Here is a 26,842-nt window from a genome sequence, read left to right on the forward strand (position 1 = left end):
CCTTTTTGTGAGCGTGGGTTTAGCAAGTGAGACTCACAGCACAGAAATTTGAAGTTCCAAACAGGCCCACATGTTAGAAATTTGACAGGAGTAGAAGAGAGATTATGATGATGTAGTCTGGTCATGTAATAGCTAATTTTAATTGAGTACTTACTATTTGCCAAGCACTGACTTAAGCACTTTACCTGCATTATCTCTCTCTCTCTCTCTTTTTTTTTCTTACTTTTTTTTTTGTTGTTAGAGTCAGGGTCTCACTCTGTCACTCAGGCTAGAGTACAGTGGTGCAATCACAGCTCACTGTAACCTCAAACTCCTGGGCTCAAGCAATCCTCCCACCTCAGCCTCCCAAGTAGCTAGGACTACAGATGTGCACCACCATGCCCAGCTAATTTTTTTTTTTTTTTTTTTTTTTTTTTGAGAAGGAGTCTGGCTCTGTCACCCGGGCTGGAGTGCAGTGGCCAGATCTCAGCTCACTGCAAGCTCTGCCTTCCGGATTTACGCCATTCTCCTGCCTCAGCCTCCCGAGTAGCTGGGAACACAGACGCCCGCCACCTCGCCCGGCTAGTTTTTTGTATTTTTTAGTAGAGACGGGGTTTCACTGTGTTAGCCAGGATGGTCTCGATCTCCTGACCTCATGATCCGCCCGTCTCGGCCTCCCAAAGTGCTGGGATTACAGGCTTGAGCCACCGCGCCCGGCTGCCCAGCTAATTTTTACTTTTTTTTTTTTTTTTTTTTTTGTAGAGACAGGATCTCGCTATATTCCCCAGGCGGTATTGAACTCCTAGTCTCAAGTAATCCTTCTGCATCAGCCTCTCAAAATGCTGGGACTACAGGCGTGAGCCACCATGCCCAGCCTGCATTATCTCATTTAATTCCCACAACAACCCTATGATGTAGGTATTGTTATTGCCTTCATTTAACAGATGCAAAAACTGAAGCACAGAAAAATTTGATGATTTGCTGAAGGCCACATAGTTACTGCATGCTGGATATTTCAGAGCCTTCAAGTGTCCCTTTAGAGGAGGAAACTGAGACTGAGGGAGGTGAAGTCATTTGTCCAAGAACCCGTATCTAGTAAGTGCTGGAATTGTAATTCAAACCCAGGCTCTGTCTGGTACCAAAGCCACCAGTAATCACTACACTGTCATGAATAGAAGCTATTAAAATAGAGAATATGTGTGTATTTTTCTCGACCCAGCTCTGTAAGGCTAAATGTTCCCTGAATTTAGATGATGGTAAGAATTTGCCCTATTCCATAAAATTGATAGTGAGAGCATGTGCTTCCTTGGTAATGCCCCATACGGTATAGTGCAACCAGGATATTTGTAGAAAGCCTCATGGTAAAAGCAGAGACTGAGAAAAACAGAGCTACACACACAGAGTGACAATAGCTGAGTTCTCATGTGACTTCTTCAGGTGGCTCCCTGACATAAGATTTACTTCATCATCCTTCCATGAAGAGAATGCTCTGTGAAGGAGAAAGTCCCTGGCTCAGATGCCTTTCTAGGATTTCCTAACAAGCTGTTCTGATACCACCAGCCCAAGTTCATAGACTATATGCATTATCCTCGTTGTGAAGTATCATCATGTAGCGAAGAGCATGAGCTGAGAAGACCAGTTTAATTGCTATCTGCTCAGAGATGACTGGCTTTCCAGTGAGAACAATGTGTGCAGCATGCAGAGGCCAAAATCCGTGCTATTATCCTCACTTGTCACTGCCAGGGCTTTTATCGGGTGATTGGTTTTTGAAATATAGCTTGATACTAGTCTTCAGATTTGGAATATTACTTGTTTAATCAGAACATTATTTTTCTTTTCAGAGCACGAGTGGAAGTTTATTAAAAAGCTTTAGAGCAGGAAAGAAAGGAAAGCGCACTTCGAAGAGATCCAAGTGGGTCATTTGAAGAACAAGTGCCCGGTTTAACCATGATCCTAGGACTTTATAGGCTGGCCTACCTCCGGTGTCTTGCGTCGCTTTCCCAAGTTTCTTCCCTTAGGGTGGGCTGCCTGCATGCACAGTGCCCTCTTTACCCTTGGGAAGTGAGTATGTGCGGTGTGTTTAGGAAGTTGTACACTTGAGAACATTATCATTCTTAATTCAGGGATACAATTTACAAGGTTCTGCTGTCTTCTTAGCTTTGGTTCTATTACACCCAAAGAGCAGTTTGTGTGTGTGGTATGTATGCATGCATGTGTGTGTGTGTGAACTCTATCCAATTTTATAAAATCTCTTCTAGGTCTATTTTTTCTGTGACCAATAAGTTCACAGAAAGAGAATGTATGTGGTATACAGTAAACCGAATGGGAAGTCACACTACATGTACATTCTACATGTACATACTGGTACATACTGAGTGTTGCTAGGTACCAGGAGCTATGTGAGATAAAAAGTTGTATAATGGTCAGGCATGGTGGCTCACCCATGTAATCCCAGCACTTTGGAAGGCCAAGGTGGAAGGATCCCTTGAGCTCAGGAGTTCAAGACCAGCCTGGGCAACATAGTGAGACCCTGTCTTTACCAAAAAAATAAAATAAAAAAATAAAAATAAAGTTGTATAAGATACAGTTCTTGCCGTCAAAGAGCTTATTCTACATTTCCTCCATTGAGCAGATGATAATGGTACCTGGCTTCCTAATTCCCTGGTGGTTCCCATGCTTGGTTGATTTGTCTTTCATTAGCAGCATAGCCTAGGAAGACCATTAATCCTAACATAGTGAAATCAAATTTAATATTTTGATAGCAAGAAATGATAAGATAATAATATTCCATTGAGAGTGCAGAGAGGCAAGTGGGAACACACAGTAAGATTCCCAGGAGGTGATATGTTCTGGACAAAGTTGAGATAGTTGCATGGCCCAGTGAAAAGAGAAAATAACTTCAAGAGTCAAGTTAACCTTTCAACCAGAAGTGTGCCCCTTCTTTGGTGACAGGTAGGGACAAATGCTTATAGGAGAAAGCTAAAGGAATAAATTTTCTTCACTACCTTTCTTCCACATAGAAAGCTCTTTTTGCTTTGCCTGTGAATTCTGGGAGAACAAGAGGCTGTGGTTGTAGAATGAGGCAATAAAAGATGACAGACCACTGGTTTTCCAGAGAGCAGAGCAAACCGAAGGGAAGATGGAGGCACTGATAGCCTTAACAACAACTGAATAAATAAAGCGCTTTCCCTGGAAAAATATATGTATAAAATATTCAGCTGGCATTAAATATTAAAAATGAATTAATGAAAACACCCAAAACACTTTATTTATGTAGGAATTTTTGCCCCTTTAAAAAATGCTGTTTTAAATCTCAGCATCACTTCAGATGTGATCTAGGCAGAAGGTAGTGTGGCCTCCGGAGGGGTAAGTACTATAAGAATGATGATGAATGGAAGTAACTTCCAAGTGAGCCTCCTGTGACCTCCTGCCGATTCACTGTGGTAAGAAGGGTCCAATTTTTATTCTATGATTGAGAGATTGCTAGGTGACAGATGCTCCTAGGGAGATCCAGTATTTCCCAGCCCCTGTACATATGTTGAAAAGGTGAGGAAAATTAAAGTCATTTGCACCTGATTCTGACACCATGCATCTCCCTTCCCTTCTTGGGGGTTCTGATGGGGAGGAATTAACACCTTCCACCTGGCATTGCCTCTGACTAGCTTTGTGTGCTCCTGTGGGTTATTATGTTGGTTGGTACTTTGGCTTCTTTGGCTCCCAGCACCAGCTGATGCCCTGATCTGAGTCCCAGTTGGGCAGGCTCTATTGCTCAGTGCTGTAGCTGTCTCCAGGGCATTGTTCTTGAGACTTCCAACAGGGCAGATTTGTGCAGTTGGCCCATCTGGACAAGATCTATAACAAGTAGAGCTCTGTGCAATAAGCTCATCTCCATAGTTCACCCTCCCTGCTACCCCCGCCTTCGGGCTGCAGCAGCCTGACACCCCAGCCCCTCCATGGAGAGTATCAAAGAGATGCTCTCTGCTCCTTTCAAAGGAGTATTGCTTGTGGCCTCTCATTGATTGGCACTACCTGGGCAGAAATAGGAAAACAGGGGTTTTCTGCCCTTCTCAATTCAATCTGCTCTCTTATGCCAGTTATTTTGTTTTAAATATCCTTGGCACCAGAGTTATAATACTGCCAATAAAAATAATTTCTGGACCAGCTACCCTGGTCAGCTCAGAATGCTCTTCTCAAAACTAAGAGACAGGCAAGAGGACTATCTCAGTGAACAGGAAAGAGCAGACAAGCGCAATAGGAAAAGGGATAAAGACAAAGTCAAGCTGTTGGTTTGATTATAGGATTTGCTTTCACCATTGGATTTATTGACTTTCAATTTGGATCACCATATGGAGGGAGGGAGGGAAGGAGAAAGAGAGAGAGAAAGAGAGAAGCAGAGAGAGAGATTGGACTTATGTGCTTAATTATTCTAGGTTCAGGGAAAAGGACAAGATGTCTAAGAGATCATTTGATCACTTCTTTCTTCCAGTGTCAGTTCCATAGTTTAATCTCTCCTGTTCCAGTTGCTCACAGTTGGTCACTTCAAAGGTCTCAGTGTGCCAGGCACATGCTTCCGCATGTCCCAGTGGTATGTCAGGCCTGAAGTGGGCTTTTCCACACCAACCCTCTCCATTCTGGCATTTCTGGTAGCTTCAACTGACTTCTACACCTACTCACTGCTTCTCTTTGTGGAGCAAGAAGGGTGAAGAAGCAACTCTGAATTATGGCTCTTTAACTTCTACAACTGCTACCCTGATGTTGGTCAAATCAATGTTGATCTAGTATGGGGTCCTCTACATGCCTAGTTCCTCCCCAGGAAACTTGAAGCCCATTCTATCCTTAACAAGGTTGCAGTGGCACCATTTACTCACCAAAAGGAGATGAAGGACCGGTTGGAAATCAGGGGCCCTGGAAAATAGAGACTTTGGAGAGAAAGAAGAAACAAATGAAAGCCCAGCCAGCAAAAGACACTCTGTGAATAGTTTCTCTATGCTACTCCTCCTGGGTTCCACTACCTTGGAGCTCACTTTTCTCGAAAGTTTTCTAGCATCATCAAGTAAGTTTCTTAAAGAACAAGTATTCTTCTCTTTTTACACTCCCCAGCTGTCCAACAGACCCTGCCACCATGCTAGTTAATTAGGAAACGGAACGAATATTTCTGAGACCAGAATGTTCTGGTGGACCTGGAAGGGTAGTCTTTTTGAGAGCCCAAAGTCTCTACCCCAATTCTGACAGTAATTTCTGGACCAGCTACCCTGGTCAGCTCAGAATGCTCTCCTCAAAACTAAGAGACAGACAAGAGGAATATCTCAGTGAACAGGAAAGAGCAGACAAGCGCCATAGGAAAAGGGATAAAGACAAAGTGTGGGGCTTCCCAAGAGCCCATCTCTGTTGGGGCTGAACACCTCTCTGTTGGGCCATATAGTCGCTAGCCCAGTGCAGCCTATGACTGTTCCAACCTTGTCAAGAGCTGGGGAACCTGTGGCTTTGCCTTCCTCTCACTGCGCGGAAACCTGACTGGGCCCCACAGGGCGGTACTTGTGGACAGGAAAAACTCCCCATTTGAATCTGCAGCAGGAGGGACAGAGGACAGAGTAATGGCCAGGCTCTGGATGGGAGGTAGCAGGGGGAGAAGTGGTGCAGATTAAGATGACAAATGCCAGAATCTAGTAGCAGTGTTCTGAATATTCTCCACTGGAGTATTGGAAAACAGAGAGGCTCCAGCAAGAGAATAAGGTCATCCTGGCCCCAGGAATGTGGCCAAACCTTAGTCTCATGAGAAATGGGAAAGTATGGAGAAAATATGGACTAGGGTAGATAAGCCATCTTTTTAAGTACAGCCGCCATTGGCACCATGCAGTATAGGCCCACATAGCTTTGGGACTGGTAGTTGAAGTTCTGAGTGGGAGATCAGGAAGAAACTGTCCAAGCCCTAATGGAGTCTAATTGAGGGAGAAAGCCCACCCAGGAGGAAGCAGGAGGCCAGCAGCAGGACTCTATAGCTCCCACCCTATTCACAGAGCCTGGTGGATATCTTCTGACCGTAGCACTTTATAGACAACCCAGTAGAAGATATTGAAGATGAGGAAAGTGAAAGGGAAGACAGCCCGGGAGATGGTGTCAATTCTCTTGGCTCGGTCCACGTAGAGTTTCCGCATGGTTTCTCCTTCCCTTAGAAGAGGGGCTGGAGGTTGGGGACTATAAATGCCAGAACCTTCCATTGGACCTCCATCTCTTGCCTGCAGGCAGTGGCCCAAGCCATAGCCATGGAAATAGAAACGACTTTCTTGGATGATATCTTCCTCCTGGAATTACAAGGAAGAAAAGGCAGAATTTGAGGTCAAAGCTCAAAGGCAGAGGGATAGAGAACAGACCACACATCAATATCTCATAGGGGATGTTATGCAGACAAGGTGCCTAGGGTACACAGGCCCACTACATGCTTTTTATGGTCACAACACTAGTCATGAGATAGATGTATGCTAAGCAGCTATACGTGCTACATATGGTGTATGTTATGATTCCATTGCAGATAGGCTCCAAGCCACCCATGTAAAATGCAAAACATCATTTAGAGCCATCTAAAATCCAGCGAAGTGCCAGCCGCTGTGAGAGGACATCTCAATGTCAAGTTATCTCTGACTGGTAATAAACAAAACAACAAAACTATTAGATAGTGAAGCTGAGTCTTAGTAAACTCGACTTTAATGACTTTCAAAAGCTTCAGAATTCATTCCCCTTTTGTATCGTATCTTTGAAAATTTATCTCAATTTACAACTGAAAATTCCAAAAGTTTTAAATAACCCAATGAGTTATCCAAATTAGGATAAAGCTGATCACTTTATTGCAGATATGTGTGCTACTCTGCAAATCAGCAAATTTGACACAGGGGTCAGTACATACAGGGTAATTTTTATTACCCAAGGCACATTCCATTCATATATAATGTGTGCATTATGACAAACAGATGCCCAGTGAGGGGTAAATTTTATATAAGCACTAAGTAATGAGGCAGACTGCCAAAAGTCCATTTTCCAATAGTTAGCTGACAACCTTCAGTAGCTAAACACAGCTGGGAGCCAGGAAGTAGGGACAGAAAGATAAAGTTGAGAGAGAAAGACAGAGAGAGAGAGAACCAAAACCTCTGAGTGTCAATAGAGGGAGCTTTACTTATATTAGGCCCTCAGGCCCCCATTCACAGCCTATTTAGTCTTATTTTATATGCAACCCTAACAAACCTAATTTTATTTACTTCTAAAGGACAGAGTTGAGAAATCCTTCCTTCAAAGATGGTGGTAATTTCTTAAAGTATTCATGGTTTTAGAGTCAAAATTTCAGGTATGTAAGAAATCACCTGAAGTGCAATGGCCCCTTGGAGGACGATGCAAACTGTCATTTCAGTTTGTCCAGGACGGAAAGGGTTCCTGAGACTTGGGTCTTTCAGGGCTGAAACTGGGGAAGTGCAAGGCAAATTAGGAAGAGTTGGTCATCCTATGGCTACCTGAGGTATTTATTATAAATTATAAGAAAAAGATATGCGTATATTGTATAGGTATGACATAGATATATGCAAAATGTGGATAAAGTAGATTTTAAACACTCTGTCCCTCTCAGTTAGAGGGACACCACAGGGTCTTTATCATGGGCCCTCTGCAGCTATAGCAACACATTGAAAAATGGCTTTGCCAGGCACGGTGGCTCACACCTGTAATCCCAACGCTTTTGGAGCCCGAAGCGGGCAGATCACGAGGTCAGGAGTTCAAGAACAGCCTGACCAATATGGTGAAACCCCTTCTCTACTATAAATACAAAAATTAGCTGGGCATGGTGGCAGGCACCTGTAATCCCAGCTACTCAGTAGGCTGAGGAATCGCTGGAACCTGGGAGGCGGAGGTTGCAGTGAGTGCAGATCACGCCATTGCACTCTAGCCTGGGTGACAGAGCGAGACTCCATCTCAAAAAAAAAAAAAAAAAAAAAAAGAAAAGTGGCTTTGTGTATGAGATGTTGGTGTTACAGGTCCTAGTAACCCTTGATGATGACATGACTAGAAGCTGACCTGTCATCATAAAGACAGGCCTTGGTTCACCTCATATGTATTCTGTAATTCATTTTTACACTATTCTGACAGGGGAGGTTGTGCTGGACCCATTTTCGAGGTGAAGAACCAGAGGCAAACAAAATATTTTGCAATAATTTTAAAATGAGGGGAGTAAGTAAAATGGTTTTCTCCCTTGATTTCCAGTTCAGGGTCCTTCAGATAACCCTGTTCCCCAGTACTCAACCTGATTCCCTGAGCCCCACCCCGGCTAGAGGATGTAAGCAAAAGATGTTGGCAAAAAAGCTCTGAGGGGGAAAGTTGGATCCAACTGCTATTTCTGTTTCTATAGATCCAACTATTTTCCCTTTTCTCCAATCATAGTAAGTCTAAAGGGAATTATCTGGACACATTTCCCAGGCTGGAAAAAGCCATTTCACACGGGAGAGAAAATACGGCCAATAGAGTAAGCTGCTCTTGGCTTTTTATGATATTAACATATTGTACCTGTTGTAGCTGGGGGAGCAAAGATGAGTGGCTTGAAATCCAGGGGTGGGGCATCCTGCATTTGGGTATTCTCTCTTTAGGCCAAATTCTGAGGGGTGTTTGTGTGTGGTGTGTGTGTGCTGGAAAGGGACATTGGAACCTTAAATACCACTTTGTGGCTTACATACCTATTAAAATAGAACTTTTTTTTTTTTTTTCCTGGCTATCTGTAGGGGAGAAGGACTGAGAAGCTAGAGAGAGAAGATATCTCATAACCATGCTAAGGAGGGAATACACAGTGTAGGAGATAAAGTGTGGAGATGGGAAAGAGTGATATGTATTGAAGTGAGAGGGGCTAGAAAAAAGGAGATTACAGAATGGGGAAGGAAGACGGTGCTGGAGGATGAAGAGAGGTGGGCAGCGTTCTGGGACCAAGCCCTTGAGAGGACTGGGAAGTATTTTGAAATTTCTTCCAGTTATCAAATTATTCTATTGATCATGACAAAGCTTTTGCTCTGTCCAGTTTGAGAGACAGTCCTCTCCAATCAGCCTGTGAAAGCTGGTGAGCTGGGTTACGTGACTGCTGTGGCCAGAGCCTGGTGCTAAGACCTGCTGAGGAAATGAAAAAGGGCTTCCCTTTCCTGGGGAAGTTTACGGACTAGCTGGGAAGGCAGTGCAGGATCGCATGGGTAAACAGTAAACCACTTTAGGCAGTGACATGAAAGGGAGCCACCATGCTATGGAGTTGTTGGTTGAGGAGAGAGTTGAGAGGAAAAGACGTGAATGGCTGGCTGGCTCCTAGAACACTCCTAACTGACTCTCGGCTAAGGGTTACCTGGAGATCACATGGATTTTCTCCCTGCCCTCTCAGACTGAAGAATTCTTTTTCTCTAGCTGGAACAGTAGGGCCCAGACAGAGGTTCTATAAATGGATGAACTCTCCATCAATTTTTTCAGCCTACTTGGTGCCTCCAAAATTCCTGCTACAGGTCCTGGGATAGCAGTGACTTTAGAAGACTCAAAAAAGGACATGATGAATGGCACGGGTTTGATTTTCAGTTTTATTCACATTAATAATAAGCCTCAACCCACTTTCAGGCAGGCCCCAGAGTCCTAAGCAAGGCCCAGGCTGCTGTTGTAACTTTGTAATAATTGAGCACTGGTCATGACAGACGCCATTATGAGCTCAGGATCAGCCTATATATATGAGCAGGAGGGGACAGGCTGTAGGCAGTTGCAGGTTGCAGGAGTTCAGGAAAGGAGGTGGGACTAGTGTCAACCTGGAGTAGCTCTACAGTAACAATGGCAGCCTTTTTGTTGCTGGGACATACATACAGGCAACTTAGCTGGTGAAAGGACTCTGGATTGGTTGGCAGTCTGCTTTTTTTTTTTTCCCAAGGTAGGCATTGAGAAGGCACCAAGATCAAAACTCCTATAAAGATAAGATTTTGGTACCTGCAGGCAGATTTGTTCGACACAGCTAAAGAGGGGGTGGGGACAGTTAGCTTAGAAAATGGAGTGTCCTTTTCTTGCCCTTCTGCTAGGTGTGTGTGTGTGTATATATATATATATATATATATATTTTTTTTTTTTTTTTTTTTTTTTTTTTTCCCTAACCCTTGGTATGGGTTAGGAAATGCTTTTAGGTTTCTTGAAGAATGAGTCCTACTCGAGGACATGTAGTTGTGGAGTAGTCCACTAGAGGGCATACTGCCCAGGGACCAACTAAAGGACTAAAGGGCAGGGACTGATAAATTTAAACCACTAGATGAGACAGCAGCCCTACCCTCAGCAGAAAGGGACCTTAGCAAGGGACATGAAACCAAGGCTGTAGTTTGTGAGATATTTTTAGTGCGGACATATGGTAGGGGTGCCCCTGGAGCAGCTGAGGTGGAAGGTGGTGTGTTAGGAGGAGAGAACAGTCCTTGTGCTAGTGTGGCCCAGACAAGCTAGAGTCAGGATTTTAACAGTGGGTTCAAAGCATTGTTTCCCATCCCCCAGAGGTCATTATGCTCTTGCCTCTCTGGCTTTAGAGCCTCCAGACTAGACAGAAAACATGGAGTCAGAGCTGAAGACAGACCAGAACTCTGTGTCTCTAATGATTAAACGACCAGTAGGTAGCTCAGCAAGCCTTTCAGCTTTGCTCATAATTGGACACTTGCTTCTGTGAGGCTGGCCCAGGCACCTCTGTTGTCATGACAACTTACCTAGCACCTATTGTCTGGGCAATTGGGGGTAAACTGCCTCTGTTGTCATGACGACAAGATTTCTTTTATATTTCCCCAGGTGATCACTTTACTGTAGAAGAAATGAGGTTAACAGAAAAGAGTGAGGAAGAACAACAACCCAAGCCCAACAACTCTAATGAACCCAATGAAGATCAAGAAGAAGAAATCCAACAGTCAGAACAGGCAAGTGGTGGTTTCTCAATTCCAACTTAGTTATGGGGGCCCTCTTATAATGCTCCCCTAGAAAGGCACCAATGCCTGACTGTTGAATTCTTAACTACCAATTAGTGTATGACAACCTGGGCTACCTTCCTCCAGGTTGTGGGGGGAGCAGTTACTACTTCTCAAAGCAATCTCTTTTTATTTATTTATTTATTTATTTTTATTTTTATTTTTATTTTTTTTGAGACGGAGTCTCACTCTGTCACCCAGGCTGGATTGCAGTGGTGATTGCAGCTCACTGCAACCTCCACCTCCCAGGTTCAAGCGATTCTCCTGCCTCAGCCTTCTGAGTAGCTGGGATTACAGGTGCCCGCCACCATACCCGGCTAATTTTTGTATTTTTAGTAGAGGCGAAGTTTCACCATGTTGGTCAGACTGGTCTTGAACTCCTAACCTCGTGATCCACCCGCCTTGGCCTCCCAAAGTGCTGGGATTACAGGCGCGAGCCACTGCACCCAGGGTTTCTGATTGCCTGTCTAGTCCTTGCAGCTCTGGGGTGGGTCTTGGTTTGTGGGGAGGAGGAGTAGGGAGAAAGGAGTCCAAAGGAGAAAGGCAGTGGGCCCCTCCCTAGTTGTACTCACCATGCGTTGGCGCCTCTGCCTTCTTCGAAGTCGTATGAATTCTTTATGCTGACGAGAAACAAAATTGACAGCAGCATACTCCAGCAAGGCAGCGAACACAAAGAGCAGACACACAGCCATCCAGATGTCGATTGCCTTCACGTAGGACACCTGCAACATCCAACGACAGAACTATCAACCTTCTTGAAGTCCTTCCATGGCCTACTGAGTCGATTTCCAACCCCTATCGATTGCCTGCTCTTTTTGAACTTTATCCTGAATTTTTTCTGGTGTTTAAAGAAGCTTTCCACGACATATCCCATCGTCTGAAAGCCCAGATGGAAAAGATAGGACTGCCCATCATACTCCACCTCTTTGCACTCTTCATACTCTACCTCTACAAGTTTTTCCTTCCTACAATTCTTTCCCTTTCTTTCTTTATTCTTCTTGAACTTTTGCTTCTGCTTTTTATTATTGTCTTCATTCTGAGCTTCTTTTGATTCTTTTCTTTCAATAAACAGTAATGAGCATGAACACTGCATTTGTCTTCCCTCTGTTATCTCCTAGGGTCCTCACAGCCTCAGTGGTAATTGGTCAGGCAGCATTCACAATACCGATGTGAGACACATGAGGACACTTAAGGCCCAGAGCAGATTAGCCAAGATTACCCAGTGAGAAGGTGGCACTAGGACCTGGATGTTCTGGGCTTTCAATTCAGTGGCATTGCCATTTACTTAGGCTGCGGTCTCACTGACAGACTGGGAGTTCCTTCCTCCACCCCTGTTCTTCCCTTGACAGACTAGGAGTTCCTTCCTCCACCCCTGTTCTTCCCCTGGTCTTGTGGTTTTCCTTGTTGCTCTTTTGGAAAGGCTTTGCTGATGAATTTGGCTCAGTAGTGAGCTGGGGCCTCATCTCTCACCCTGGAGAGAACAGGGCAGGGATACTGAGGGAACACCACCCACCCCTTTAAGGATGCTTTGCTAGTTGCAAGATGTGGTTGGCATCCACCTATCCAGTCCCTTGTACTCTCCCCTCACTACTTTCCTTGGCAGCCTCCAAATACTTTTGTCTCCCACTTTCTGGCCTCTTCCAGGCATTGCAGATGGGTGGGGCCAGGAGTGAGGGACAGAGCTCAGGTTTAGATCTTTTCATCTCCTCAACCAAATTACCTGCTACATAGCTTTCAGCTGCTGAGCTCACCACATAGGACACCCCAGCAAGAACAGAATTTCGGACAAGCCACTTCTTTAATCAGCCGCTGCTATGATGGGAAGTGAGAGTGCTGCAGATCCCAGGTAAGGAGCAAGTTTCACTGTATAAAATAAATCCTCTACCTCAGTGATTCTTAACTGGGGACAACTCTGCCCCCCGCCAGGGACATCTGGTAATATTTGGAGACATTTTTGGTGGCACAATTTTGCAAGAGGTGGTGGCTACTGGCATCTAATGGGTACAGGCCAGGGATTCTGCTAAACATTCTACAGTACACAGCTCCCTGCCTGGCCTTCAACACACAGACATGCACACACAGAGACACACATACAGGCACATACAGACACACACAGACACACATACAGACACAGACACACACACATGCACGCACACAACAAAGAATTATCTGGCCCCAAATGGCAAGAGTGCTAAGGGTGAAAAACCCTGCTCTAACTCTTTTAGGGCAATGTCACTGAGATGGTGGCAGTGGGTTACTAGACACCCCTGATGAAGCATCCCTTGGTGTCTCCATTTTGCCACTTTGCCACTTACTAAGAGGGCATCCTATTTCATTCACCATCCCTCAGTCTGACAGTGCCCCCAAGGATATCAAATACCTGCAAGATCAATAATGAGGTAATTACTCATCATTATAAAAGGATGGCCGTGAAGGTCCTTAGACCATCAAAGGAAAAGACACTTTAAGCACTAGGAAGAAAGTCCTGTTAATGATAAGTGTGTCAATAATACATCTCGAAAATCTTGGCTGGGCGTGGTGGCTCATGCCTGTAATCCCAGCACTTTGGGAGTCTGAGAGGCAGATCACTTGGGCCCAGTGGTTTGAGATCAGCCTGGCCAACACAGCCAAAACCCATCTCTACTAAAAACACAAAAAATTAGCTGGGTGTGGTGGTGCATGCCTGTAATCCAAGCTGCTAGGGAGGCTGAGGTGGGAGAATTGCTTGAACCCGGGAGGCAGAGGTTGCAATGAACTGAGATCGTGCCACTGCACTCCAGCCTGGGCAACAGAGTGAGACTCTGTCTAAAAAACAAAAACAAAAACAAACAAAAACTCAGGAATCTGTCCACTCACTATCCTGGCACATCTGAAGGGTTGCAAGTTTTCTGAATGGTCTCCTTGCATCTACTCTTGCCACCTCCAATCTGTTCTCCAAACAGCAGCCAGAGTTGTTTTCAAAATGTAAATCTGATTATATCACTCCCCTTCATGATCCTTCAGTGGTTCTCCATTACCCTTATAATACAGTCTATGCTCCCCTTATCATGATATCTAGCCTTTGCCTACCTGTTCATTTCATCACACCCCTTGTAATCTGCTGTGGTAAACTATTTCTGTAGTTTCCCAAAGAGCCAATCTCCTCTATCCTTTTTCTCATTTACCTGGATAACTTTTACTTATCCTTCAGCTTTCACTTTAGACACCACATCCCCTGGGAAGCCTTCCCTAATCATCCCAGTCTGTGTTGGTTGTCCTGCTATATGTGCTCAGGTTACCTACAACTTCTTAGCATCCATCACATACCTGGCCATTCCCTCAACTAGACTGTGAGCTCTTCGATGGCACAGACTGTTTCTATCTCAATCACTGTTCTGCTTCCAATGCCTAGCTGAGTTTCTGGCCTATAGTAAATATGTTTTTGAATGAATGAACAGATAGACGGTTTAGCAACATGTGATGTGCATATCTGCTGGTTTCTGCTTGCTGTCTACCCTCTTTACCACTACCTGCCCCAATAGCTGTAGGCCATTGAGATGATAGGGTCTAGACAGAAGTGGCTCCTTCCCTGCTGCAACTTTAGGTCTAATCTCCTAGCCTCTGGAAGAAACTTCCATTTAGTCCTTCCATCCTGCTTTGAGTTCCCTGCAGTTGAGGGGATCAAAGGCTCAGCAAAGAGATGGTAATCAGTGCCTTTGGTGGCACCATAAAGGCAAAGTAACAGTTGTTTCCTGGGAACATGAGGAATGGTCACCCCAACTGAGTTCCCTTACAAAGTAAGCCTCTGCCACTCTCATTCTGGACACTAGAGTTGTATTAGGGGGTGTGAGATTGGTGTGGCTTTTGGAAGCCCCTAGACTGACCTCATGCGGCCCCCACCAAACTTAATGTTACACAAACTCAAGAGTGAGCAGGTAGTCCCTGGCTTACTGAGTCCCTTGCTCTGAGGGGCTGGATAATGAGGCTATTTAGTTCAGGGTGCAGGCTTGGATATTTTGCTTACTGGCCAATGAGGCCATAAAGAAGTCATTAAAATTTGACAAGAAGGTACCAAATGCTGCAAACAACCCTCCAACAAAGACTGTTTTTTTCCAAATAAGGAAACTAAGTGATTCCTGGGAGCAGATGGATCATGTTCACTCACAGGAGGGAACCAGAAAAGGAAGTTCTCTTGGCAAGAATAAGGCATAAATTTCAGTACCTCCCTGCTTTAGAGATGAATCACCTTGCGTGGCAGAGGTAATAAACTAGGGCAGGGTTCTTAGGTCTGAACTACTTTTCTGCTTCTGGTCTCCTTACAAGACCATTATCAAAACATGACCATCACAGCCTGGTCTGACCGTGTAGCCCTTGCCTAACTCCAGCCTGCCTCTCAGAGCCTTGTCAATATCCCTGTCCATCTAGGAAACACATTTACAGAAAATGATCTCTAACAGCGTTTCCTAGGACATGTGATTCTGATCTGAGTTTCATCACCACTTATCCCTATAGGGCTTTGGACCACCTCAAAGGGTTTCTGACAACTCAAAAATACTTAGGGACGATACCAGCTGCTTTAGCCCCAGATTCATCACTCAGTTTTTTCAACCCTGACACCTGATAATTATAACAATAGTTAACATTTATTGAGCGATTATTATGTGCCAAACACTGTCCTGTGTGTTAATATATTATATTTTGCAATAACCCTATGGAACTGGTAATATTCTTTTTTTTTTCTCTCTCTCTCTCTCTCTCGAGACAGAGTCTTGCTCTGTTGCCCAGGCTGGAGTGCAGTGGTGCATCGGCTCAGTGCAACCTCCGCCTCCCAGGTTCAAGCGATTTTTCTGCCTCAGCCTCACAAGTAGCTGGGATTATAAGCACACGCCACCACACCCAGCAAAATTTTTTTTTGTATTCTTAGTAGAGATGGAGTTTCACCATGTTGGCCAGGCTGGTCTCGCACTCTTGTCCATGTGATCCGCCTGCCTCGGCCTCTCAAAGTGCTGGGATCACAGGCGTGAGCCACCGCACCCAGCCGGAACTGGTAATATTCTTATTCCCATGTTACAGGCAAGATGATTGAGAGGTTAAGGAATTTACCTAAGGTAAATTATTAGTAGATGATGAGCTTGGGAGACAAACCCAAATCTGCTGATCCCAATCTCCTATTCCTAATCACTACCCTACTCCCAGCCATGTAGCACATTCATAAATTCACCATGGATGTGTGAAATTACCTGCTGTGTAAGCCCCCAGTAAAAAGTCTTCTTAGGAAAAAGCACTGAGAGATGGGAGATCATAGGGCCTGGTTCCCAACAAATCAGTGCAAGAGGGAATATATTCATTGTAAGATCCACAAGGAACTGTGTTGCTTTTGCTTCCTGTTATTTCTTTTTTTTTTTTTTTTTTTTTTTTGAGACAGAGTCTCGCTGTGTCGCCCAGGCTGGAGTGCAGTGGCCGGATCTCAGCTCACTGCAAGCTCTGCCTCCCGGGTTTAGGCCATTCTCCTGCCTCAGCCTCCCGAGTAGCTGGGACTACAGACGCCTGCCACCTTGCCCGGCTAGTTTTTTGTATTTTTTAGTAGAGACGGGGTTTCACCGTGTTAGCCAGGATGGTCTCGATCTCCTGACCTTGTGATCCGCCCGTCTCGGCCTCCCAAAGTGCTGGGATTATAGGCTTGAGCCACCGTGCCCGGCACTTCCTGTTATTTCTACATGACAAAGTTCAGTGGCTGGTACATAGTACATGCTCAATAAATATTTATTGAATGAATAAATGGCATTGCTCCCTGATTTGTTCAGAGCTTTGCTGACTGTAAGGACTTTGAGGTGACCTCTAAATTCCCTACATGAAGACATGAGACAGGGAGAATCTGTGCCCAGTCCCATCAGCACAAATCTTCCTGCGTAATCAAAACATCACCGGGCCCAGACAACTGGAGTCCACTGACTTTAATTGCTATTTTCTACCTCAATTTTCTCATCCCAAAAGAATGGATACTGTCTCTAGAGCGCTTTGTGATAGTTTCTAATTTCTGATACAGTAAGACGACAGAAATTGGTTCAAAACTCTGATATTCTTTTGGTTGTTTCTTACAAGGCATGATCTTAAGAAGGTTATTTTACCACTCTGGGCTGTATTCTCCTCATCTGTATCATGAGGGAGTAGGACTTTCTACTTGCTGAGGATCTTTTGACCTTGGACACGCTAATATTTCCTGAAGAGAGTCAAAGTAAGGCACTGTCTCTCCTCATTCCCTAGGCAGATAGCATCCCTAACCCCAGCCTCCACATTGTCAACAATGTTATTAGCAGTATATTACAGGGAGAGAGAGAATGCAGGACACCAGCTCTTGCCCAGTGGGTCTTCTCAACCTTAAATCCAAGGTAAATGGTGAGCAGGAGGGCACATTGGGATGAATGGGAAATGGGGTGCTCTATGGCAAGCAAGTTCCCTTGCATGTCTCTTCACCTTAGGCAAAGAGGCCCGGGAGCCAGAGCTCTGGGTGGTCATGGTGAGCACGGTGGTGATGCCCAGGCCCACACGGGCAGGGGCAGCATCCATGTTGATCCAGAAGGAGACCCAGGACAGGATGACGATGAGTAGGCTGGGGATGTACATCTGAATCAGATAGTAGCCCATCTGCCGCTCCAGGTGAAACTTTACCTCGATGCAGGTGAATTTCCCTGCAAGGACAGAGGTGAGGAGTCAGGCCCCAGGTCCCCAGTCTGTAGCTGAGCCTAAGGGGATTAGGACAGGAAGAGGGCAGCCCTCTGCTGACCAGCCTCTGGGCACCTCAGCTGGGCCAATGAATGAGCCTTTCATAATGGCCCCAGGCAGCGCCAGATGTATATACTAAGGAAGCTCTCAGAACGACCATCAAAGACTTGGCCTTTCGCTCCCAGCACTTTCATTTCCAGCAGAAGGCCTTTCACAAGACGGCACAGCAAGAGGATAAGGAGCAGGAGGGCTCCAGAGTCAGACTGCCTGGGTTTGAATCCTGAACCTTCCACTGTGTGACTTTGTGCTTTGAGCTTCAGTTTCCTTGACTGTAAAACAGAGTAGTGATACCAACTCCATCACTGGGCTATTGGAAAAATTAAACAAGATAATGTATTTGAGGTGTTTGACACATAGGTAGCTGTTACTATTATCATTATTAACAAAGCAATTGGCTTAGACTCCACTTAGATCTCAGCAGCCATGCTTGTGCTTGCTAGTGCACCAGAAGCTCTCTAGCAACAACAATTCACTGGGATAAACACTGCTTGTGTCTTAAGCAAGTGAGAAGAGCCAGATAGCAAACATCTGAAAACCGCCCAACAGAGACCAGCTCCAGACTGCGGGGAGCGGGTTCCCATAGAGCATCAGGCCTTCTATTCCACCAGCAAAAAGTGCATTGGCCCAGGCACACCAACCAATGCTCCACCTCCTTTGGCAACCTTCACTTTACTCTGCTTTCCAGGGCCCTAGGGCTGAGAAAATACTAGCTCAGAGCTTCTCTTGGAAGCAGAGGCTCAGGATAATCCAAGTGAAAAGGAGAAGGTGCATATATTGTTATTTTATTCTGGCCTAGGTCTAGTCTTATCAGGCCTACTTGATTCTTCAAAGCCAGTGATTTCGTCAATGACTGATTATGGTTTTGACACATTGTATGATGCTGTGACCTCTTACTGTTCCCTGAATCCACCTCACTTCATCCCACCCCGGGATTCTTGTCGTGACATGCCTTTATTAGGTACCCATATTTTCTTTCCCTTCTTTCCTTCTTATTTTTTTTTTTTTTTTTTTTTTTGCAGTAGCAGTTTTGTTTTTAATTCCAAAATTAAAGCTTGTTTAGTATAGAAAAAATGAGAAGTAGAGAAGGGATAATAATATTCATAAGCTTATATTTATCAAACCCCTACTAAGGACCTGACTTCATATACTTTATCTCATTTAATCCTATAGCAACTCTTTGGGGCAAGTAAAATTATTATCTCTCATATTACAGATAGGAATATGGAGGCATGAAGAGATTAAGTTATGTTTCTCAAGGGCACTCGACTAGTAAATGATGGAGCCAGAATCCAAACTCAGCTCTATCTGCCTCCAAACTTCTTGCTTTTGTCTGTTGTATCACATTACTTTAGAGACATTTAGTGCTATTTCCACCCAAAGTTTTTAAATGCATGCTTTTGGTTTATTTCTTTTACCATAATATAATCATTCTGTGTTTATACCTCTGAATCTTACCTTTTTTCACTTGTACTTTCACACATTGATATAAGCACCTTGTTAACCATCCCTTTTAACGTCTGCATACTAATCCACTAAGCAGACACACTATGTAATTTACTTAACCTCTGCCCTATTGGTGGATATTTAAAACAGTTCCAAGTTTTTGCTAATATAAACAGTCACCCAGGAGCCCCCTTGGGGTCAAAGGCCAATGCAGTATTTTGGAATATTTCCATATAATACATTTCAAGGAGTAGGATTCCTGGATAAATAAGTAGAAAAACAATTTTAGCTTCTAAAGTTTCTCAAAGCATGTTCGCTGGACCACCTGCATCAGAATCCTCAAGATGCTGTTAAAATGCAGATTTCTGGGCATCACTCCAAGAATAGGTAACCATAATCAGAATCTCTGAGAGGTAGAGCCCAGGAGCCAGCATTTTAATATATTTAATATATTCCCCAGGGGAATATAATGAACACCAAAGTTTGAAAACCACTGATCTATATACAGATTGCCAACCTTTTTACTCCAAAAAGTTTGTATCAATTTTCATTCCCCCTTGTATTTTCTAAATTCAATGGCCTTTTCCTCTTCCCACTCCCCACACCCCCACATACATGCACACCCATATTCATGGGGCAGTACCCAAAACATATCAGCCCACCATGGAAGGGACGCGGGATCTCCCCTCTTCAGGCTGCTGCCTCTATTTCAGGGTCAGAGCTCTGTGCAGACAAATTGTCAGGGAAAATGTGGAGCCATCAACTCTTAGAGAAGCTGCAGGGGGGCAGATGCTCAGGCTGGGAAAGCAGCCCTTCTCCACTTCTTAGCTGACATTTCACACCTGGGAAGTTCCTGAGAGCTGGCAGTGGTGGCACAGTGGGAGGTGTGGACTGTAAGCTGGCCACTGCCCTCAGGCCTGTTCCCTCTGGGTTCAGCATAGTCACTCCCTATTACCAGATATGGATTCCCTGCTTCCCCACAAAGTTGACCCCAGGAAAAGTGGGAAACTTTACACCCACTGTCGTTTGCTCTGCAGCATGCGACAGGAACAAGAACGTGGACTTTGGAGTTAGAAGGCTTGGATTTAAATTCTAAATCTGCCATTTGCTAGCTATATGACTTGGACACTTGATTTAACTAACTTCTTAGAACCTCAGTTTTCCCTTTCTGAAAAATGGTATTTATAATTGCTATCACAAATAGATAAGTTATATGAAGCACCTGGCCCCATATCTGACATAAATTGAACCTTTGATAGAGGCCAGCTGACTTGTCCCCTTGCCTCACATCTGAAGGTTCTCCTGTGGCTCACAGCCAATAAAGATCCTGGTTTTTACCTGTGTTGTAGTACTTGGTACAATAGCCTAGATCCTTCTCATCCCGCAAGATAAACTGGGGCAGAGTCAGCCCCTCAGCCACTTGGACAGCAGGAGCATCTTCCAGCCACTCAAACACGAGGTCATTCATGGTGTAGCCAACTGAAAGTGACAGAGATGGCAGAGGGCTGCAGAGTGTGGGTGTTGGGTGGGGGTAGGGGTAGGATCAGAACAGGCAGGAGAGAACAGGTGAGGAGTAAGGTCTGGGGTTTAGGAGCTTCATGCTTATCATGGAAGGGGAAACTTTTCCGGAGAGGACACTTGGTCAGTTGTCTCACGGGCCCATCCTGAGTGGGCAGGTAAATCAGGAAGACTATAGACTCCTACCCTGTTTTCAAGCTTGAGAAAAGCCCAAAGAGAAATTATTTTGGCAGACCTAGAAAGCAGGTCAAGAGGGTTGGAAAGATGTCAAGGAACCCAGCTAGGAGCCTCCTGCCATATCTCAAGCCCAGGGGAGTAAGCATGTGTACCGAACACATGTCTTAAGCTGAGCTAGCCTCAGAGCCAGAGCTTCTGTAACATCACCTCAGGGAGGAGACAGCTATTTATATCCTGCCAGTCATGCATGGGACAATGTGCATACCATAGATCCTAGCCAGGGCCTTGAGTTGGGACAAATTTAAAGCTAATATCTGAACATGCCAAGTTATTCACACATACACAGCAGTTCATGAGGGCTCATGCCACGTATATGACCATATTTGCACATGTCAGGTAGAGATGGGAGCAGAAACACCAAGGCTCACAGACATCCAGTGTTGGGCCTTGACCCAGAGTAGCTCTGTGACTTTGGATAAGTCACTTCCCCTTCTGTAAAACGGGAATTATAGTAGCTGCTCTACCCACTTTTCAGAGTTGCCATGAAGGGATATTGAGAGCCCAGGTGTGAAAGTGGTTTAAGAACTCTAAAGAGCTGACCACACAAGACACATTCTACTCATTACAGTTATTTTATACTGGAAGCAGCCCTATAAGCCTTCTTCTGGGAACATCTAGTGGATGGCTCCAGATCTAACAGTCTCCCCCGACCCAGGAGATGAGGAGGGAGTGGAAATAAGTGATGTCCCAGCCTTGTCATCCTTGGTTCCTCTGCACTTTGGGCAGCCCCTCCAGGCTGGCACCCCTGCCACAGAGGAGCCCTTGGCTGACCTCTTCATTCTAGGCACTGTCCTGTGCCTAGAACTGTCATCTCCTACCTCTCTACAAAGGTATCTGTGTTTGTGGGGAACCAGGGCTCCACGAGTGCCCCCACCCTGCCCACTTTGGCATTTTTATAGGCATCTTCAATGCCTTAACTCAAGGGAAGTAAAGGTGGAACTACTTCAGGCACTGTGAGAGGGGACATACTTTTGGGCAGAGAAGATGCCGCTCAAATCGCCCCCCAAAACAGCACAAACGCATTTGCGCGTAAGGCTGATGCCTTCCTGTTCCCCAGCCCCATGGAACAGCCAGATCAGCAAATAGTGTGGGGATGAAAAACACACTGTTCTAGGGGTTAGGGAGCCCTGGTTTCTAGTCTCATCTGTGCCAAGAATTGGCTGGGTGTGCTTGAGTAAGTTCTTCCCAACTCTGGGTAGCCCTTTTCGTCTGTGATGTCATGAGGTCGGGTTAACTCACTGTTATTCCAGGTCCTCTGTGACTCTATAGAGACACTTACAACTCTCCAGCTGCATCGTGCAGGTCTGGATGTCCATGGGGAAGTTCTTGAGGTCCATTGGGCAGGACAAAATGAGGGTCAACCTAGTGGGGACAGTAAGAAAGAAATGACTTTGGCTTACTGGGGCCCATCACAGCACAAGGGAACCCTCCTCCCACTCCTCGGTCTTCATCTAAATTCTTCTCCTGGCCATCCACCCGGTGCACCTGATGCTGTAGAGCACATTCCCATTCTTAAAGATGCGCAGTAACTTGTTGTCCGTGGTCACCTCATGGAAGTTGGCCCCTTTCTCATTGGCAAAGAACAGGTCTGGCTTCCAGATAGAGTCCAGCATGGAGGGATCGAGGTCCAGAGAGTCGTCAGGATATTCTCGGTAGGACAGGCGTGGGTCATTCCACTGTTGCCTCAAGAAGACATTTACCCGGTAGTCCTGGGAGGGTGCAGATATGGGCCCATCAGAAACATTGCCATTCCCAGGGGCCCAGCAAGCCTGTATGGGCAGGAGGGCCATGAGGAGGAGTGTTGGAAGCATATCTCGGCCAGTAGGCATTTTTCACTGGAGAAGGAGCCTTCCTTGGGCTGATATGGCAAAAGATGCCAGCTTGCTATCTGGTGGGCTCCTCCGACTCACACTAGGCTGGAAGTGGGGGGTGGGGAGATCCCTTACCATGGTGGTCTCAGTGACGGAGCCGAAACTGTTGATGAAGATGTTGCAGGTCACGTTCACGGGTGGGCCTGAGGGTAACAAAGCATAGGCCATTGGCAGGGCATTCCAGGAGGCTGGGAGCAGCTTCCAGAACTCCCTCCCTGAGCTTCAGGGCAGGGCACTGCTGGGAGAAATCAGTGCCAGCTACACACGCCCATGGGCAATGGGGTGGGGAGGCTTCTTCTGAGCTGTTAGAACTAGCCCTAGCCCAGGACCTCCAGCCTCCTTTCCTTAGGGGAGGCAATAGGGGCTGGCTGGGTAGTGTGCTGCCAAAGGTGGTGGGGAGGGAGGAGTTTTTATAGGATGAAGATTTCTTACCTTTAAAATTGGGTCGAATCCTGGCATCATACCCAGATGTTCTCCCCATAAGTTTGTCTAGGAAATCAGAGGGGGACATGGACTGGGACTCCTTGGTTCCAGATTTGACTTCCTCTTTTGCCAAGGCCACCCTGGACAGGAGAGGTAAAAAAGTCTGAGGCCAGTTATGTGCTGCATTTATCACAGACTCTCCGTTTCCATACCCCTCAGGCAGGAGGACAGAAGATGATGGGTCTCTGGGTGCCATTTGCAAAACGAGAACAAAAACAGCCATAAATCAACACGGCAGCTTACCTGTTAGTACTAGAAAAGCGTTTTCACAGACAGTAGATCTTCTTACCCTCCCAATTCTCAGTGAGATGGGGGTGAGGACTGTCATTCCCATTTTACAGATGAGAAAACTGAGGCTTCAAAAGGAGGAATGACTTGTTCAAAGTCTCAGAGCTAGTGACAGGGTCAGGACTCATACCCTAGGCTGAGGCCTCATCCAGTGTTCTCTTTCTGAAGGTACTTGGAAAACACTCAATGAGTGATGTCTTGCAGGAAATGATGTGGCTACGACAAAGTTTTGCCTGTCTAGCCTAGTCAAGGATGGGAAGGGCTCAAGGACAACTTTTATTTTTAAGAGTTGGCTTCAGTTGCTTGGGCTTTATGCTGGGCTGCTCAGGAAGTAGGACCTAGCATCTGAAGAGGGAGTTTTGGCTTCTGGCGTGTGCTCCAGCAGGAAGCTATGTTTGAGCTACGTTTTAGTTAAGGGCCATGCCACTGCAGGCAGGGGAACTAGTCTTGGTAACTATGGTGGGGAAGCAGGACTCTAGGGATGGGGAAAAGCCTCCCGGTAGGGTAGACATGCTGAGGTCAACTCCCATATTTTCCCTGCTAACAGCTTGATTTTGAGGAAGGAGCCAGTGTGCTTTGGCATAGCTTAGAAGCCAGTCCCCTTTTCCCCTAACAGGTTTCCCTCTAACAGCAGCAAAGCCCCTTCCATATGCCTACTTACCAACTTGCCAGTTAACAGATAAACTAGGGATTAGGAGCTCAGCAAAACCTTGGGGACAGGAGCAGTGCTCAGGGCCGAGCTCAGCTGGACTCCAGGCTGGGCCAGGCACCTCCTGCTCCCTCCTGCCTGCTGTCATTGCTCTATAGCCGACTCCACCACTGTCACTGCTGCTGCCACACTATGGGACTGAGCAGTGGCGTAACTGCTGTCCTGCTGGGGACTAGTCTTTTTTGAGCCAGTGGGCTCCTCTTTCCCAGTAGATCCACGTACCATCCAGTGACCGATAGAATAATAAAAATAGCTAAGGCACCATGCTAAATGCTTTACACACTCTATCTAGTTTAGTTCTCACATTAGTCCTCTCGACTAAGTATTATGATCACCCCCATTATATAAATGAGAAGACTGAGGATCAGCAAGGTGAGGTGAATGCTTCACGATCATGCAGCTAGTGAGTGGTAAAGCCAGGATTCAAATCCAGAGCTCTTGACTTCAAAACTAGCTCTATCTATCACAATTACTATGGTGCAGGCAGCCCAGGGTGGGCTGCCAAGGAGCCAAAGTAGGGGAAGGTCAGTGGCAGCCCCACCCTGACCTTCTAGAGTCCTGCCTCCTTGAATGTTCTAAGCAAGAGGAAGCCCTTACCCTGGGGACAGAGGCAGGCTCTGAAAATCCGAGGAGGCTGGTGGTGGTGCTGGAGCAAGCAGAAGTCTGTGACTTCACCACAGGATGTCCACACTAGCCAGGTGCTGCTGCTGCTGGCCACCTGCCACCTGCCTGCTGGGAGGCCACATGGTCCTGCACATGGAGAAACTGGACCCTCCCCACTGTCCTCAGCCCCACTCTCAGGTCACCTCTCCTGCTAATCCTAGACCTAGTATCCTGGGACAGGCTATGGGCTTAGCAGTCTTGGGCCCCAGCCCCTGTTGCAGTTCCCTCTTCTGGAGCTAACTTGTCTGAGGACCTAAGAGCAGTCACAGTGTGCAGCCACTCCCTCCTGTCTTTCATTCCCGGAAAGTCCTAAACACCTGCAGGACCTAGGAGGATCCAGAGCTGACAATTTTTCTCATACAAGGTTCTGGGGCAGCACAGGGAGAGAACTCTAACTCTGGTGCTAGGTAGCTGAGCAACCTTGGGCAGGTCACTCCCCATCTCTAGGCCTTAGTTTCCATATGTACAATGAAGGACTTGGACTCCAGACTCTCTAAGGGCCTGTTTTGCTCTAACTGCCTCTGCTTTCCAAGTCCCAGTGGGAACGCTGTTACTGGAGCTTGGGCTTTGAGGCAGCCTCCCCTCCTGGAGGACCTGCAAGGCCCAGTGTGGTGCCCCCTTCTGCCTGCATCCTCCTGTCAACTCCAGCTGTGCTGCCATTCCACTTTGAGCTGCTTTTCACTCTTTAGAAGTGTATTGCCCTGCTCTGCATCCCTGCCTGCCTGCCAGCCAATGTGTCTGCAAACAGTGGAGCAGGAGGCTTCGCAGAGGCAAGCAGCCCTGAGACGTTTCTTGGATTAAGAGGAGGAGGAGTATGCTGTAGTGGCACTGACCCCCTCCACCTTTGGAGGCACTCCTCTTATGACCAGGTCAGCCCAGGCTACAGCCATCTTTCCTGTTCAACTCACCCTGCCAACCTAGGCTGGCTCCTGGTCTAATGAGAAAGGGGCAGTTGGTGGGGGAACATTTACAGGGAGCCCAAAGGATGTCTTTCCTGCAAGCCCAGGAAGTGACTGCTACCTTTTCCCCCTCAAGGAATAGGGAGCAACCAAGTGAGCACAAGCAGGGTGACTGCAGAAGGCCAAAGAATGTCTAGCCCAGCTCCATCCTGATGTGGTCTTGGGCCAAACCCCTGCTACTTGAAGCCTCTTGGGCTGGCAGTTGACAGATGTTTCTGTCATTTTTAGCGATCTCAGCAGTGTGTGGCCCAGATGATAGGGAAACAGGGTTAGGCGGCTGGACAGACACCCTCCATTCTGGGGCTTAGTTGCCTAACCCCTACCCAGGCCTAGGAAACCTCCACCTGTGCAGAAACATTCCCAGCATGACCGGGGCCTTGACATCTCTAATAAGAAGCTCTTGGGGTCCTAACGGTGGGGGGGGGGGAGGGCGTGTCCTCCCCTGAAGCCCTCCAGACTGTGGGCTTTGTGCAAACTTAGAGGAAAGTGTGCCAGATGCCCAGGTTGCCCATTCCCCTTGGCTAGTGTTTGCATGCACCTCCTTCTCACCCCCACTCAGCTCACCTGAGGAGGACCTGCCCTGGCAGGGTCCAGAGGAGAAGGAAGGAGAGGGTTGCAGGAACAAGAGTTGTCATTCCGCGGGGATCTTGAAGCCCTTTCTCAGCCTGGCTGCCAACGTGAGAGGGGATATCCCTGCAGGAACGCCAAAAGTACAGAGCCTTTCTCCAACTTGGGCTGCTCGCAAAGAGCCTGCTCTCTCTCCTCTTCTGCCTCTTCTCCTCTGGCCCGTCTTTACCTGCCAGGGGCCAGAACTGTTCCCCTGGAAATGATCCTGACACAGATAACCCTACTGGCTTCTGCTTGGGCTTGCCTTGGGCTCCGGAGGGCCTTAGCCTGCCAGCCGGGAGCTGGAAAAGACTCTCTCTGGGCAGCAATCACTCTCTAAACCCT

At 46.4% G+C, this 26,842-nt stretch overlaps 1 protein-coding gene and 1 long non-coding RNA gene across 8 annotated transcripts in view; one reads left to right on the forward strand and one right to left on the reverse strand.

Annotated features, from left to right (window-relative positions):
• Positions 1–11,736, forward strand: part of LOC135969172 (uncharacterized) — a 25,236-nt gene extending 13,500 nt beyond the window's left edge. The window contains exons 2-3 of the long non-coding RNA XR_010584246.2: positions 10,786–10,910; positions 11,602–11,736. This is a non-coding gene — a long non-coding RNA (uncharacterized lncRNA). The remainder of the gene's footprint in view (positions 1–10,785; positions 10,911–11,601) is intronic.
• On the reverse strand, positions 4,267–26,842 carry LOC102126768 (glycine receptor subunit alpha-4). Of its 7 annotated transcripts, none has more exons than XM_045384120.3 (10): positions 26,456–26,842; positions 24,867–24,998; positions 23,222–23,352; positions 22,865–22,932; positions 22,404–22,627; positions 22,198–22,280; positions 20,502–20,642; positions 17,412–17,626; positions 11,531–11,680; positions 4,267–6,281 (listed from the first exon to the last, which is right to left on the reverse strand). In XM_045384120.3, the coding sequence occupies exons 3-10, from the start codon at positions 23,298–23,300 to the stop codon at positions 5,991–5,993; spliced, it is 1,251 nt and encodes a 416-aa protein (XP_045240055.1). In that variant the 5' UTR covers positions 23,301–23,352; positions 24,867–24,998; positions 26,456–26,842; the 3' UTR covers positions 4,267–5,990. The 7 variants fall into 7 exon arrangements, with proteins under 7 accessions (XP_045240055.1, XP_045240054.1, XP_005594297.2 ...); XM_045384119.3 differs by having other exon boundaries at positions 24,867–25,001; XM_005594240.5 differs by lacking the exon at positions 24,867–24,998.

The sequence above is a fragment of the Macaca fascicularis genome, chromosome X (genome assembly GCF_037993035.2).
Source record: "Macaca fascicularis isolate 582-1 chromosome X, T2T-MFA8v1.1".
Classification (NCBI taxonomy): domain Eukaryota; kingdom Metazoa; phylum Chordata; class Mammalia; order Primates; family Cercopithecidae; genus Macaca; species Macaca fascicularis.